The sequence below is a fragment of the Archocentrus centrarchus genome, chromosome 20 (assembly GCF_007364275.1).
Source record: "Archocentrus centrarchus isolate MPI-CPG fArcCen1 chromosome 20, fArcCen1, whole genome shotgun sequence".
Classification (NCBI taxonomy): Eukaryota; Metazoa; Chordata; class Actinopteri; order Cichliformes; family Cichlidae; genus Archocentrus; species Archocentrus centrarchus.
Window position 1 is genome coordinate 16,042,391 of NC_044365.1, and position 14,201 is coordinate 16,056,591.

The 14,201-nt window shown below is 41.5% G+C and overlaps 1 protein-coding gene across 1 annotated transcript; it reads left to right on the forward strand.

The window, feature by feature from the left end:
* Window positions 1-9,913: 9,913 nt before the first annotated feature.
* LOC115799931 (uncharacterized) lies at window positions 9,914-12,834 on the forward strand. Its single transcript, XM_030757217.1, has 5 exons — window positions 9,914-9,945; window positions 11,189-11,505; window positions 12,207-12,308; window positions 12,402-12,444; window positions 12,632-12,834. The coding sequence occupies exons 1-5, from the start codon at window positions 9,914-9,916 to the stop codon at window positions 12,750-12,752; spliced, it is 615 nt and encodes a 204-aa protein (XP_030613077.1). The 3' UTR covers window positions 12,753-12,834.
* The last annotated feature ends 1,367 nt before the right edge of the window (window positions 12,835-14,201 follow it).

The following is a 14,201-nucleotide window of genomic DNA, read 5'->3' on the forward strand; positions in this document are numbered from 1 at the left end:
CCTTTCTGAAGAAAATGGTCCCATATGATGTGTGATGCTCTAAAGCAGACAAAGGAATGTGACTGTAACTGATGAGTCAGATCAGACGTTTTGGTCTTCCTTTACTGACTCAGTGCTTTTGTTCTATGTTTTGCTGGTTTGTAGTATTAATCTCAATAACTCAATAACAAATTCGAGAAAGTCGGGGTATGCTGTGACGTTAAAGATTCCACCTTTAATGAGCTTCAGCATCTGAAATGAGGGCCCTCAAAAGAGTACAGACCATCATTTTGGACCCTCGGTATCCTTCACATGGTGACTTCCAGAAGCTTCCATCAGGATGAAGGTTGAGCTTGCCCTAAGCTGGCATTAATAGATACAAGCTATAGCTCTTCAGGCTTGGATTGTTTTGCATGATGTACTGTATGTATTGTGTTGGATTACTGTCTGTAAAGTAAATCACCCCATGGGGACGAAAATTGCTCCCTGGGCTGATGAGTCCTGACTTCTGTATTCAGATGGTAGGGTCAGATTTTAGCATATTATGGATCCATCCTGCCCGTATCAACGATTCAGGCTACTGATGGTGTGACGGTGTGGGGGATATTTTTTTAGCTCACTTTGGGACCAGCTCCCAGTTTGGATTCAGGAGACAGACACTCTCTTTATTTTTAATAATAAGCTTAAAACTTTCCTTTTTGATAAAGCTTATAATTAGGGCTGCATCAGGTGACCCTGAACCCTCCCTTAGTTATGCTGCTGACCACATTATTTTATTAAAGGCATCTGTTTGTTTAAGAGAAAGCATCTGCTTGAACTCTGTTATTAACTTTCCTTTAGATGCTATCTTTTTACAAATCTTCAGTGTGACACTGAATCCACACAGAAACCTCCTCAGTGCAGCGATCCAACGGCAGACATGTCAGACAAACACAGGACTCCACTTTCCATTTAACATGCAAAAGAAAATGTTTTTATTACTGAAATTTACAACAAATTAATTAAATAATTCCACCAAAAATTTTCAGTTAACTTAAAAAATATTTAGCATTTTTAAATATATATTTGTGTAAAAGGAATAAATAGTATTTCAGAATAAGATGTTGCAGTTGTAGCTGCTTTGCTCCTTTTTTTTTTTTTTTTGGAGGGGGGTTTTTTCATGCTTTTGTTGTCTTGTTGGGAACCTGCACAACTTCATTTAATAATGACAAATCCTGAGGGCAGTTCAATTCTCCCTGAAATGTAAAGAAAAGAGAACAATTACTGGAGAGAACAGGAAATGTACAGTTAGAGAAGTTTATTACACACAGAACAGGATTTTAATGTTTTATTGATAAATGTTCCCCGACCGAGCAGGGGGACTCACTGATCTTCTACCAGTTTCATACCTGTGAACATGTGGGTGTTGAGCTAATTAACAAGTGGTTAGCAACTCCTACATCTAACTTAATGGGGATTTCCTTTCAGCAGCTCTAATTAAAACAATGACATTGCTGGTTGACCACCTTTTGTGGCCAAATCTAAAAGTATTTTCCCTTGTGACAGATTTTAATGAGTGGTTGCCACAAACATCACTTGTACACCTTTGTACACTTGTGTGTATATGTATATGTGTATTGATATTGATATATATTTTATGTATATAGTGTTTTCAATTCTATTTTATTTCATTTGTTTTATTCATCCCTTCATTTTTCTCTGTATTGAGCTGCTGTAATGTGCAAATTTCCCCGTCGTGGGATCATTGAAGTTTTATCTTATCTTATCTAATCTTAACCTGAGTGTTTATCACAGATGTCGAGATTAAACTAAAGGATTAAGATTACTGTTTAGTAATCCTCAACACCGCACTGATCAACTAAGAAGCATGAGCTGATCTACTTCCAAAATTTATTGATAAGTGGTTTGAACTATGTTTGTATGTTTATAAAAAGTAGGGGAAAGGGCCACAGACAGTATTAAAAACCACCCTCACTCATTGGTTTCAGGTCCTGTTATGAAACATCGTCACCACAGTCGTCATGGTGAAGTCTTCAACCAATGAGCATATCATGTATAATACAAAACTAGCGACTTCTATGCATCTAACCATAGATGGATAGATAGATTTAGACATTATTTTTGAGATCCTTATGAACTGATAATGGCATGTATAGTCTGGTTATATTATAAAAACCATATAAAACCATATATTTGTGGAGATATGGGTTGTATATGTGTGTGTAGGGTTTGTAGTTTAGTCTGCATTAATGTGAGTATATTTAATTTAAAATAGAAAAAGACAATAAATTATCAACAGTAATTGTTTATATTTGCGTACTGAATTGTAATGTGATAGATGAACAATTCAATGAGAAATATTTTGAATTTTTGGTCACATTGACCTTTTCACCTTGAAAATTAAATCATATTATCTTGGGCCCCTAAGGAATTTTTCCACAAAGTTTCATCATTGGTGGTTCAAAATTTTTTGAGCTAGGGATTTTTACAAATTTTGGACATTTTTGGTGACCTTGATCTTTGACCTTGAAAATAAAATGATGTGTTTGTGGGCATGTATCAAATAATTCCACAAAATGCCATCAATTTTGGTTAAAAACTTTTTGAGTTGGGGAGGAGGAGGGGTGGATGGGTCATCTTACACCCCGATTTCTTGCGTCTCGCCCGGGGTAGGGGTCGGGTGGTTACTTGGGGACCGGGCTGGTGGCGTCCTGGGGTCGCTGTTGGCCCTGGGGTGGTTTCCACTTGCCCCGCCTTCAGAGGGTGGGTAGCTATGGATGAATGTGTGTCTTTGTGTATTTGTCACCGTCTCCGTGAGTATGGGTGGGTGAGTGAATGTGTATGTATGACATATCTGTGTGTGGGTAAGTATGTATGGGCATGTATGAGTATCTGTGTATAAATGTGTACACGGGTGTCTGGGTGTGTTGGTATGTATGGCTGGACCTGGGTCTGGGCCTTGTGCCTTGCCTCCTGGCCGCTCCTTGCTGGTTGCCTCCTCCCCCCTACCCCCCTGGGATGGGGGTGCCTCGGGGTTCCTGGGTGGGGCTGGGTGTTCTGGCGTGGGTACTGGCCTGCCCCCCTTGGGGGTGCGGTGCGGGGCTGCGTTGGCTTCTTCGGCGTGGGGGGGGGCTCTGTGGAGGGTCGGGCGGTCCTTGGGTGCCGTGGGCCCGGGAGCCCTGCCGCCGGCCAGTGCAGGGGGCTGGCCGCTGGGGGGGGGCTGGCTTCTCATCGCCTTGGGTTCCCTGAGCCCTCGCTCCTCGACTGGGGGGGCTCCGTCTGAGACCACCCTCTCCCGTCTGCTGGGGTAGGTGTGCGGTTGTCTTTGGACTGAGTGGCCGGGGGTCTTCCTGGCTCTTGGTGGGCTGCTGGTGGCCTGGGGTTCCGGGGGCTTTCCGTACCTGCCTCTGGCTTCTGATGGGTGGAGCTGCAGCGTTTTGCCCTCATTGGTAAGTACGTTCCATGACACAGACACAAACATGACACAGACACAAACGCCCACTCAATCACAACTCAACAAAATTGTTGGTGTGCGTAACATGCTTTGTTAGTTTTGTTTTTCACACACAAATTTATTTTTGCAAGTATTGATAGTATTTTTTTATATGTTAAAGTGATGAAGTATCTGATTAATAGACTTGTGCTCTTTCCCCTTTTTTTTTTTTTTTTTTTTTTTGCTCCCTTTCTCTCTCCCTTTTCTTCTCTTTATTTTCCTCTTCTTCAGCCTGTCAGCTCTGGCTGTTACATAGTATGTGGAAAAATAACTCAGATAAATAAAATAAAGGGTTAAAACATCAACAAGAAGAGCCTATTGAGAACCTATAGAGCTCATCTTGAAATAGCAAATATGTTTGGCACAACAACGCATTCAGATCACAGTTCTGCTTGCAAGATCTACCAGACATGACAGGCTTTTAAAAAAAAAAAAAAAAAAAAAAAAAAAAAACTTTTTGAGTTATATTGCTTACAGACAGACAAACAAATAAAGAATCCTTTTACAAAATCTTGGACCTAGATGGTGATCCAGATTGTTTAACTAATTAATGATCCAAAGGAAAAAAATCTCAAACCAGTTAAACTTCATGAAAATTCTTCATAATTATTAAAAAGTATTGGTATCAGTATCTGTGATAATGGAGCTGTGGCATAGGATCGATACCAAATCTTGAAGTATCGCACAAAACTACATTGAGCAGCATACACGAGGAGTGATTGACAGTGCTAAGACCCTCCTCCTGGCTCTGATTGGTTGTTTTTGACTGGGAGCACTTCAGGGAGGAGGTGGAGGAGCTCCATTTTTTTCGCAGATTATCAGTCTTATACTGTCGTGACCAGTGATGTCAGTAACGCGCTACTTAGTAACGCGTTACTCTAATCTGACTACTTTTTCTCGGTAACGAGTAATCTAACGCGTTACTATTTGCAGTCCAGTAATCAGATTAAAGTTACTCATCCAAGTCACTGTGCATTACTATTGTTGTCCTTTTCCTCAGTACAAAGATGTATTTTTGCTTTCTTCTTGCGTCTCGGGGAGTGACGTCTGTCTGATGCGACAGTTAAGTCCCGTTGTCAAGTCAAGTCAAGTCAAGTCAAGTTTATTTATAAAGCACATTTAAAACAACGACGTTGACCAAAGTGCTGTACAAGATCTGTAACCCCAAGGACTATACTAAATAAAAATAAAAATATATAAATAAATAAATAAAATAATAAAATAAAAATAAATAAATAAAAAACATTAAGAACAATAAATAACATAAGAAAATTAAAAATTAAAACATTTAAAACAAGTACCATAAAAATACCATAAAACAATCTAAAAGGAGGTAGCACTGCAGCCAAATGCCAAGGAAAAGAAATGTGTTTTTAATAGAGATTTAAATGTGTGTATCGTCTGAGCTGTGCGGATATGGAGAGGTAGATCGTTCCATAGCTTTGGTGCTGCTGCTGCAAAAGCTTGATCACCTCTCTGTTTTAGTCTAGTTTTAGGCCTCTGTAAGAGCAGCTGGTTCGATGACCTCAGAGCTCTTACAGGGGTGTGACAGTGAAGCAGCTCAGACAGATACAAAGGTGCCAGTCCGTTTAAGGCTTTAAAAGTAAGCAATAAAATCTTAAAATCGATTCTAAAACGGACAGGGAGCCAGTGAAGGGATGACAGGACTGGGGTAATGTGTTCATGCTTTTTTAAACCGGTTAAAAGACGAGCTGCCGCATTCTGGACTACCTGCAGGCGGCGCACAGATGATTGATCTATGCCAAAGTACAGAGAATTACAGTAGTCCAGGCGGGAAGTAATAAAAGCATGAATAACTTTTTCCAGGTCCTGCTGCGGGAGATAAGGTTTTACCTTGGCAATAACTCTGAGTTGGTAAAAACTGATTTTGGTAACAGCACTTACTTGCTTCTCCATTTTAAAACTACTATCTAAAATGACACCCAGATTTTTCACAGCATCACGACAGTGAGGAGCCAAATGACTCGGAGTGCCAGAGGAGTAGCTTGAGGGGTCAAATTTACCAAAGCATATGACCTCGGTTTTGCTTTCATTAAGATTTAGGAAATTGTTTCTCATCCAGGACTTGATGTCACTTAGACAGTTCAGCAGGGGTTCCCATGGATCTCTGCTGTTCAGTTTGATGGGCATATACACCTGGATGTCGTCAGCAAAACAGTGGAAACAAATATTATGTTTCCTAAAAATCGACCCTAGAGGCAACATATACAATGAGAAAAGAATTGGGCCCAGAATGGACCCCTGAGGCACTCCACAAGAAAGCTTTGCTGTGGTAGAAAAACAGTTTCCTAGATGGACAGAGAAACTTCTATCAGTAAGATAAGATCTGAACCAAGTCAGAACTGTGCCTTTAATGCCAATTTCATGTTCTAGGCGGGATAGAAGGATCTCGTGGTCCACAGTGTCAAAGGCAGCTGACAGATCTAGAAGTACTAAAACTGCAGGACTACCAGAGTCCACAGTTAAAAGCAGATCGTTAAAAACTCTTAAAAGAGCCGTCTCTGTGCTGTGACGCATTCTAAAACCTGACTGAAACTTTTCCCACATTCCATGTTCACTTAAAAATGCTTGAAGTTGCTCAAAAACAACTTTTTCAAGAACCTTGGATAAAAATGGTAATTTAGAAATTGGTCTGTAATTTGAAAGAACATCAGGGTCAAGGTTCTTCTTCTTGATTAGAGGCTGTACAACTGCATGTTTAAAGGCAGCTGGAACACAACCAGATGCAAGCGCACTGTTAATCAGAGCGAGGATAGTTGGTCCCACTGAATCAAAAGCCTCTTTAAAAAAGGCGAGAGGGAACACAGTCTGTGGGAGAGTTTACAGGTCTCATATTCTGAATCACCTCCTTTAGTGTGGAGAGTGTGACAGGCTCAAACTGCTCAAAGACAGTTCTGCTGGGAGGAGGTGCAGATGAGTCTGTTTCAGCCTGAGGTGATGAAGGCCTGAGGGCAGAAATTTTTTCCACAAAAAATTTCTTAAAGTTTTCGCACAGTGCAGGACAGACCTTGGCTTGGTTCACATTACAGCGAGGATCAGCGAGTGAATTAAAAACACTAAAAAGAAAATGAGGCCTGTGACTGTTACTTGAAACAATGTTAGAGAAATAAGCAGACTTTGCATATTTTACTGCTTTCTGGTATTTCAATAAACAGTTACGCAGGATCTCTAAGGAGACATGGAGCTTATCCTTCTTCCACCTTCTCTCAGCGCGTCTGCACTCACGTCTGAGAGCGCGGGTTGTCTCATCCAGCCAGGGCTGGGAGGAAGGTTTGGTGCGTTTGGTTGTAAAAGGGGCAATACAGTCCAGTACAGCAGTACAAGTAGATATAAAAGAGTTAGTGAAGTCCTCGGTATTCAGGCTCAAGCAAAAATCCAAATTGCTTAAGTCAGAGTTTTTAAAAGCAGCTGCAAAATCAGCAGCGCATGAAGAGTTAACCAAGCGCACACGACGTGTAGAGGATACTCTATTTATCCCAGAGCTGGGGAGCGCTGCTGTAAATAAAACAGGAAAATGGTCCGATATACCACAGTCACGTATCCCTGTGATGCAGACTCTAAGTCCATAAGACAACACCAGATCCAGTGTGTGACCTTTTTCATGAGTGGGACCACACACGAGTTGTGTTAAGTTAAAAGAGTCAATAAGCGAGGCAAATTCTTTAACCAGTGGACCACTCTCACAACACACATGAATATTAAAGTCGCCAACAATTAAAATACGGTCATATTTTAGTATGAGACCCGTCAGCAAGTCAGCAAAGTCACCGATGAAGTCCTTCGTGCACTTCGGTGGTCGGTAAATCACCGCGCAGAGCACCGAGGGGGAAGAGTTTATCTCCAACAGCTGCAGTTCAAAGCTGGCGTACAGGTCTGCCGAGACCTGACGACAGCGAAAACTGCATTTAAATATTGAAGCAAGTCCTCCACCTTTTCCAGAGATCCGCGGGGAGCTGAAGAAAGAACAGCCGGGAGGTAAAAGTTCGGAAAAAGGTGCAGACTCACCAGCATGAAGCCACGTCTCAGTCACAAACATAAAATCCAACTGCTGTGCGATGAAAAAGTCATTGAGAAGGAAAGTTTTGTTGGCTAACGATCTAGCATTTAGTAGGGCCATTCGGATGTCCAGATCCTTGTTAGCTGAGGCCGGGGCCCGCTTCAACAGGCGAAGGTTAGCATGGTTTACGCCGCCTCCACGATCCCGCATCCTGCGCCAGGACGAGGGACGCCGAGTCTCCAGGATGACAGGTGGGACAATCGGCCTGATCCAGCGACGCCCGAAATCCACAGGCAGCCCAACAGCCTTGAGGCGGCAAAGACCACCATCCAGGGGGTAATGAACAGACAAACCTAGGAGTCTCAGGTAAGTTTTGACCCGCACCGCGATACCTCCACGCTTTCCGCGTCTCCTCTGGCGTTTGTTGGGGACCGGAGCACTGGGCAGCCGGCGCAAATTCTCAGGTACATCCGATAGGTGTGGAGGAAAAATCGTTGAGTTTTTCTTTACAGTATATGCTGGTACCAAAACAAACTGGAGGTTTAGAAGTGTCTGCCGATCGTAGGTGATCAAAGCGGAGACATCTGGGCAGATGACTACCAGGAACAGAGCGACAGCAAACAATACACAGAACAGCTGACGGCAGCCCGTACACAGTGGCGCCATCTTGGAAGAGTTGATGTCGGCATGATGTCGGCATGAGGACAATACCAGCACAGCGACACAAATGTAAACAATGGAGGGAGGAGAGAGATAGGCATTTTCTAGCTGAAATACAGGCACTATTGTGAGTCTGTGTCAGCTAAAGATGACAACATCAAGGTTAGTTGTGCACTCTGTGCTGGCGACAAAGTGCTATGTAGCTTCAAAAACACTACGTCAAATATGAGAAACATCTGGAGTCAAGGCGCAGTCAAACTTACAGAGTGAGTCGCAACAGGTGGAGCGAAGCAGAGCTGCAGCTAACCCTTACGAAAATCCACTATAGTTAACTATGGTTTTTATGCCGTAACCATGATTTTACCATGATTACTGCATAAAAACAATAGTTAATCATACTCGATTTTCGTAAGGGAATGCAGGAGCCCCCCAGCACCCAAACAACAAAAGCTGGACTACAATTTGCTGGACTACAAACCAGTAAGTGGGGGAGAGCTGAAAAAGTTGAAAAGCCCTCTACTAGAGTATGTAGTAGAGGGCTTCATAAATCATTTTGAGAAATCATTTTGAGAAATCATGTTGTCTTTGCTCTATTTACCAATATAAGCAAAGACATTACACATAAAAATACACAGAAACATCTGAATCACAGATGATCACTTTTTGGCACAACACCGGCCGCTGTTGAAAGTAACGAATAAAGTAACTTGTAATCTAACATAGTTACTTCTAAAATGAAGTAATCAGTAAAGTAACTAAGTTACTTTTTAAAGGAGTAATCAGTAATCAGTAGTCAGACTACATTTTCAAGGTAACTATACCATCACTGGTCGTGACATGGTGACAGTTTTAACAAATATGTAAAAAACAGATTTTTTATAAAAGTTACATACTGCAGCTTTAATCTGTATAAGATTAAAGGCTTTAGTTCTTACTGTCGATGAGTGTTTGCCATTTTTTCAGTTTTACACATTTGGCTATGTGGTTTTGAAATAGCACCCATTTTTACAAAGATTGTTGTTGGTTTAAAGACAACATAACTTTATGCATTGTTTATGAAAGGCAGAGAAAAGCTAAGACTATTGTGATGAACTATGAATAATTGTTTTACATTCTGTGATAAATGATGGAAGTCACCCAGGAGTATTAAATAAAGATGGTTATATTTATTTGAGCTGTGAGTGTTTAATATCAGGATGACTTTATGGGAATGTGGATCTTTCAGATCAATTTGAGAAGTAATTTTGATCATGTTTCACATTTTATTGGGTCATGTAGCATCAGGCACTGGTCTTGGTCTTGTCTCGGTCTCGCCCTCCCTCGGTCTTGGTCTTGACTGGTCTTGGACCCTAAAAGTCTTGGCCTTGTCTCGGTCTCGATACACTCTGGTCTTGGTCTTGTCTCGGTCTCGGGTTAGGTGGTCTTGACTACAACACTATAAACACGCACTATAAAAGGAGAATATTCATTACATTTAGCAGGCATTTACAAGGTATTAAAGTCCATCCAACTATGTTTCCAAAGCGATGTAGATGGTGTGATCAGAAATGCCTCTGGGAGGTTGTTGCTGGGAGAGGGGAAACTGGGTGCTGCAAGAGTCTGGAGTTTAACAGGTGTTGGATGGCGAGCATGCAGGCAGGAGGGTGATGGACGGATGGAGTCCCGGTGGCGACTGATCCGAGGCAGGTTTAGTGAAACTCAGCGATGACACAGGGAGTGAGGAGGTGGAGGCTTTTCGGCTGATGGGGAGAATTTCTTGCATCATGGGAAACAAGATCATGGAGAGAGAAAAAAGGTTGGCCTGATTACCACTGTGGAAAGCAGACTATCTGGAGGAGAATGGATGGCACCGCTGGTCGTTATGTCCTGTAGCTGGATGAGGAGAATGAGGAACAGGTGTGTGCAGCCAAAGAGCAGGAACAAAACTCCACCCTGCTGGGAGGAGCCTGCCTGCAGAAAGACTCAGCCAAAATAGGGACACAACAACCCACATCATGACGTTACTCGTGTTTTGTCCAGTGGGGCAATAATAAAATACAGTTATCACAAAATCCTACAGGACACACCTAATCTCACAGCACCCTGTTTGCCAGCCATTATTGGAATATAATAGGATGAGATGCTGACACTCATCACATCATTGATTGATACTCATTCAAATGGATCAAATTCGCTGAATGAAAACATCATTATTAGCTGTGGCTGCTAACATGGCTAAAGCAGTGTATCTGGCCTATGTGGCTCTTATCTTCACAGACCCCAGAATCTGAACCCTGTCTTAAAGACATAAAGGCCTGGATGACTTAATTTGCTGCTTCCATATTCAGACAATTCATTCAGTTTCTCTTCAGTGGCTCCCTGTGAATCCAGAATTGAATTTAAAATTCTTCTCTCAGCTTTCAGGCCAGTTTGGATCCAGGAGACACCCTCTCTACTTTTCACAGTAGATGTTTTTGAACACATTAAAAACTTTAATTGTAGCAAAAGCTTCATCCTTCCTATAGCTATTCTGAAAATCAAATAGATCTTCATAGTCATTGCTGCACCTGTCACACTCACAGCTGCAGCAACAGGAGCTGGTTATAATAAATGGGGAGAACCAGTGAACTAGTTTCATAGTGTCATCAAAGATGCTTGTACTGATAGAAACAAGCAGCAGTTTCAGTCTCTACCTATAGATTTAAATACTGACCCTGTGAGGTCAAAGTTGTCATCTAAATGTAGGAAATCAGAATGTGTACAATCAGGAACCAAACTATATAATCATTCTAACTGGCACACATCGAAAATAGTTACATTTTTATCCAAACGTGTGTCTTTAAAATGTAGGGTCAGGGTTATTTAGACCATATCCATGCTCATGTCCAGGATCAGTGTTCCTCATTAGTTCAGAGAAAAGATCTGCACAAAATCTCTGACTGTGTCCTTTCAGAGCTTCTGTATTTTTATAAACCTGCGGGTCCTGCTATTGTTACTCTTTAGAGGTTTAGAGATGTCTTAAGAGTCTTTATTTCAGAGGGTTTTACTCCTTAATACAGATTCTTTTATTTCTGTGTTATTTCAGCTTCAGTTATTGGTAGCTACATTGAAACAACGATCTCCTGCTCGCCCTCAAACACTTCTCTAACAAACCTCACTTGGAGATTCAACCAGAGTCAGACCATCCTGACAAAGACTGGGTCTGACGGGAACCACACTGTCTCAGAGAGGTGGAAGCAGCATGTAAAGGATGTATCAGAGTCAGGCAGCCTCACACTGCAGGACTTATCTTCAGATCAGGAGGGAACGTACACGTGTGAGCTCAGTGATGCTGAGGAGACCATAATAACTCACATCTTTGTGAGGATAAATGAGGGTAAGTGAGTCAGGACTTTGTTGTCTATATGAGCAAAAACTGTTTTTTTCACGTGTATCTTACTATTGATCACTGATTGAGGAAAATAAGAACAACCCCAGGTTTGTTTTCAGCACAGGCTGACAAAGAGTCAGAGCGCTGTAGAGCTGAGTATTCCTTTCACTTTAACTAGTAATGACTTCATGGATTTCTTCACAAATAAAATTTTAGACAGAGAAAAAAATCAAACACCCTCTCTATTTTTAAGATTAGGCGTAAAAATTTCCTTTATGATAAAGCTTATAGTTAGGGCTGGATCAGGTGACCCTGAGCCCTCTCTTATTTATGCTGCTATAGGCCTAGGCTGCTGGGGGGGGGGTTCCCATGATGCACTGAGTGTTTCTTCTCATTCACCTTTTTCACTCTGTTTATACCCCGCTCTGCATTTAACCATTAGTTATTATTAATCTCTGACAGTGTGTCTTTGGTCCTGTCTCCCTCCCCTCAGCAGATGACTGCCCCTCCCTGATCCTGGTTCTGCTGGAGGTTTCTTCCTGTTAAAAGGGAGTTTTTCCTTCCCACTGTCACCAAGTGCTGCTCATAGGGGATCATTATGACTGTTGGGTTTTCTCTGTAATTATTGTAGGGTCTTTACCTACAATACAAAGGACCTTAAGGAGACTGTTTGAGGTGATTTGCTCCCTAGACTCTCATTTTTCCAAGGAATTCATCGAGTACTAAGAGGATCATAGGATGGGTGTTGGCAGTGGTTCTGGTTGGAGCAGGAGGAGCTGGTTTGGTGCTGTACTGTATAAAGAAAAGAGGTAAAAGCACATTCTGCCCACATTGTTGAATTCTGTGTTAAATTTGTATGTGCTTATGTGGATGATGTCTTATTAATGCAACACATTTCTCAGGTCAACGAGAAAACAGTAGAAGATCAACCTTTGATGAAAACATGTAAGTGAATGTTAAAATAAACTGCTACACTATGAGTATATTCATATGTATAGGCTTTATTGATACTTAGTGAAGTTACAGTGTTGTACAGAGGGTCTTAGTTGTGTTTCCTCCAATCATTCCTGAAGCTGGAATCTTGTATTTTTAAAGTCGATGAATTAACAGATTCTAATTATGTGGGTCCAAGCTTGAAGTTAACTGCAGACGGACTGGAAGTTCATCACCATCCATCATATGAAAACATCAAAGTGGACATCAATATAAGACAGGAAACAGCTGATTGTTTGTCTGACAAAAGAAGGAGCTGAAAGAAGAAACAGAAGCACAGCACCAACGACTGCACCTGTGATTCAACACATGACGAGTGTCCTCCACCTGTGAAACCATCTCTGTTTGGGGGGGTTGTCTCATTGTTGTCCCTCTAGTGCACCTGTTGTTAATGTCATCAACACCAAAGCAGCTGAAACTGATTAACGAACCCCTCTGATAATGAACTGACCACATCTGTTATTTATTTTTTGAGCAGTGTATAAACTCAATATTATAAAGTTAATTAAACTCAAAGAATTTAAGTGTTTTGCGATACTGCAAAACACAAATGCTGTAAGATGTTATGTCTCAACAGGCGGGATAAACAATAGAAAAGGTGTTCACTACACGGGGTTTACAAGTTACTATTAAAAAAAAATTAACCTGAAGTCTAACATGATCCACAAAGCAATTCAAGAACTAAGAGATGAAAATGTTAACTAACAAGGATGTTTTGATTTCAACATGGGAGTCTAATCAAACAACATCAGCTGTGGCTCCTGGACTCTCATCAACGTTATCAACAAAGAAATCCTGGTGAAGTTCAAGGTGAGAAGAGTCATACAAGCCCTCCTGTCCAGGCCGACCGCTCTAAAGGTTCCACAAAACACTGCTGGTTCCACCTGATGCTCTGTAAAAAGGCCCAACATCTGGCAATAACAGGTGAACTGTGAGTTCCTGAACCCATCACCTCTGTGGAAAGTCTGGGCCCACGGGGAGTGACAACAACAGGTGTGCTCCCCAATGTGGGGGGTGATAGGCAAATAGGCACACCCAGTCACAGGGTACCAGTGAAGAACACATTAGTGGTTGGAGGGGAAAGGAACTCTCAGAGAACCAATTGATCACAATATTCCAGTCTTAGCACGTTCAGCAGTCTGACTCATAATCAGTTTGATAATAAGGCCACAACCATTTGTTCATGTAAATGGGGAGTCTTCTTCACACACTAAGGTTAATTATGGAGTTCCACAGGGTTCTGTGCTAGGACCAATTTTATTTACATTATACATGCTTCCCTTAGGCAGTATTATTAGAAAGCACTGCATCAATTTTCATTGTTATGCAGATGATACTCAGCTTTACCTATCAATGAAGCCAGATGACACACATCAATTAGTTAAACTGCAGGAATGTCTTAAAGATATTAAGGCCTGGATGACCTCTAATTTCCTGCTTCTAAATTCAGATAAAACTGAAATTCTTGTTCTCTGCCCCACAAATCTTAGAAACATGGTGTCAAACCAGATACTTACTCTGGATGGCATTACTTTGGCCTCCAGTAACACTATGAGAAATCTTGGAGTCATTTTTGACCAGGATATGTCCTTCAATGCACATATTAAACAAATATGTAGGACCGCTTTTTTGCATTTGCGCAATATTTCTAAAATTAGAAACATCCTTTCTCAGACTGATGCTGAAAAGCTCATTCATGCATTTATTAC

Coding starts and splice junctions, on each gene's coding strand:
- LOC115799931 (XM_030757217.1), top strand. CDS start 9,914: ATGGGAAACAAGATCATGGAGAGAGAAAAAAG. Junction 11,506..12,206: donor CTTTGTGAGGATAAATGAGG/GTAAGTGAGTCA, acceptor TCATTTTTCCAA/GGAATTCATCGAGTACTAAG. Junction 12,309..12,401: donor GTACTGTATAAAGAAAAGAG/GTAAAAGCACAT, acceptor CACATTTCTCAG/GTCAACGAGAAAACAGTAGA.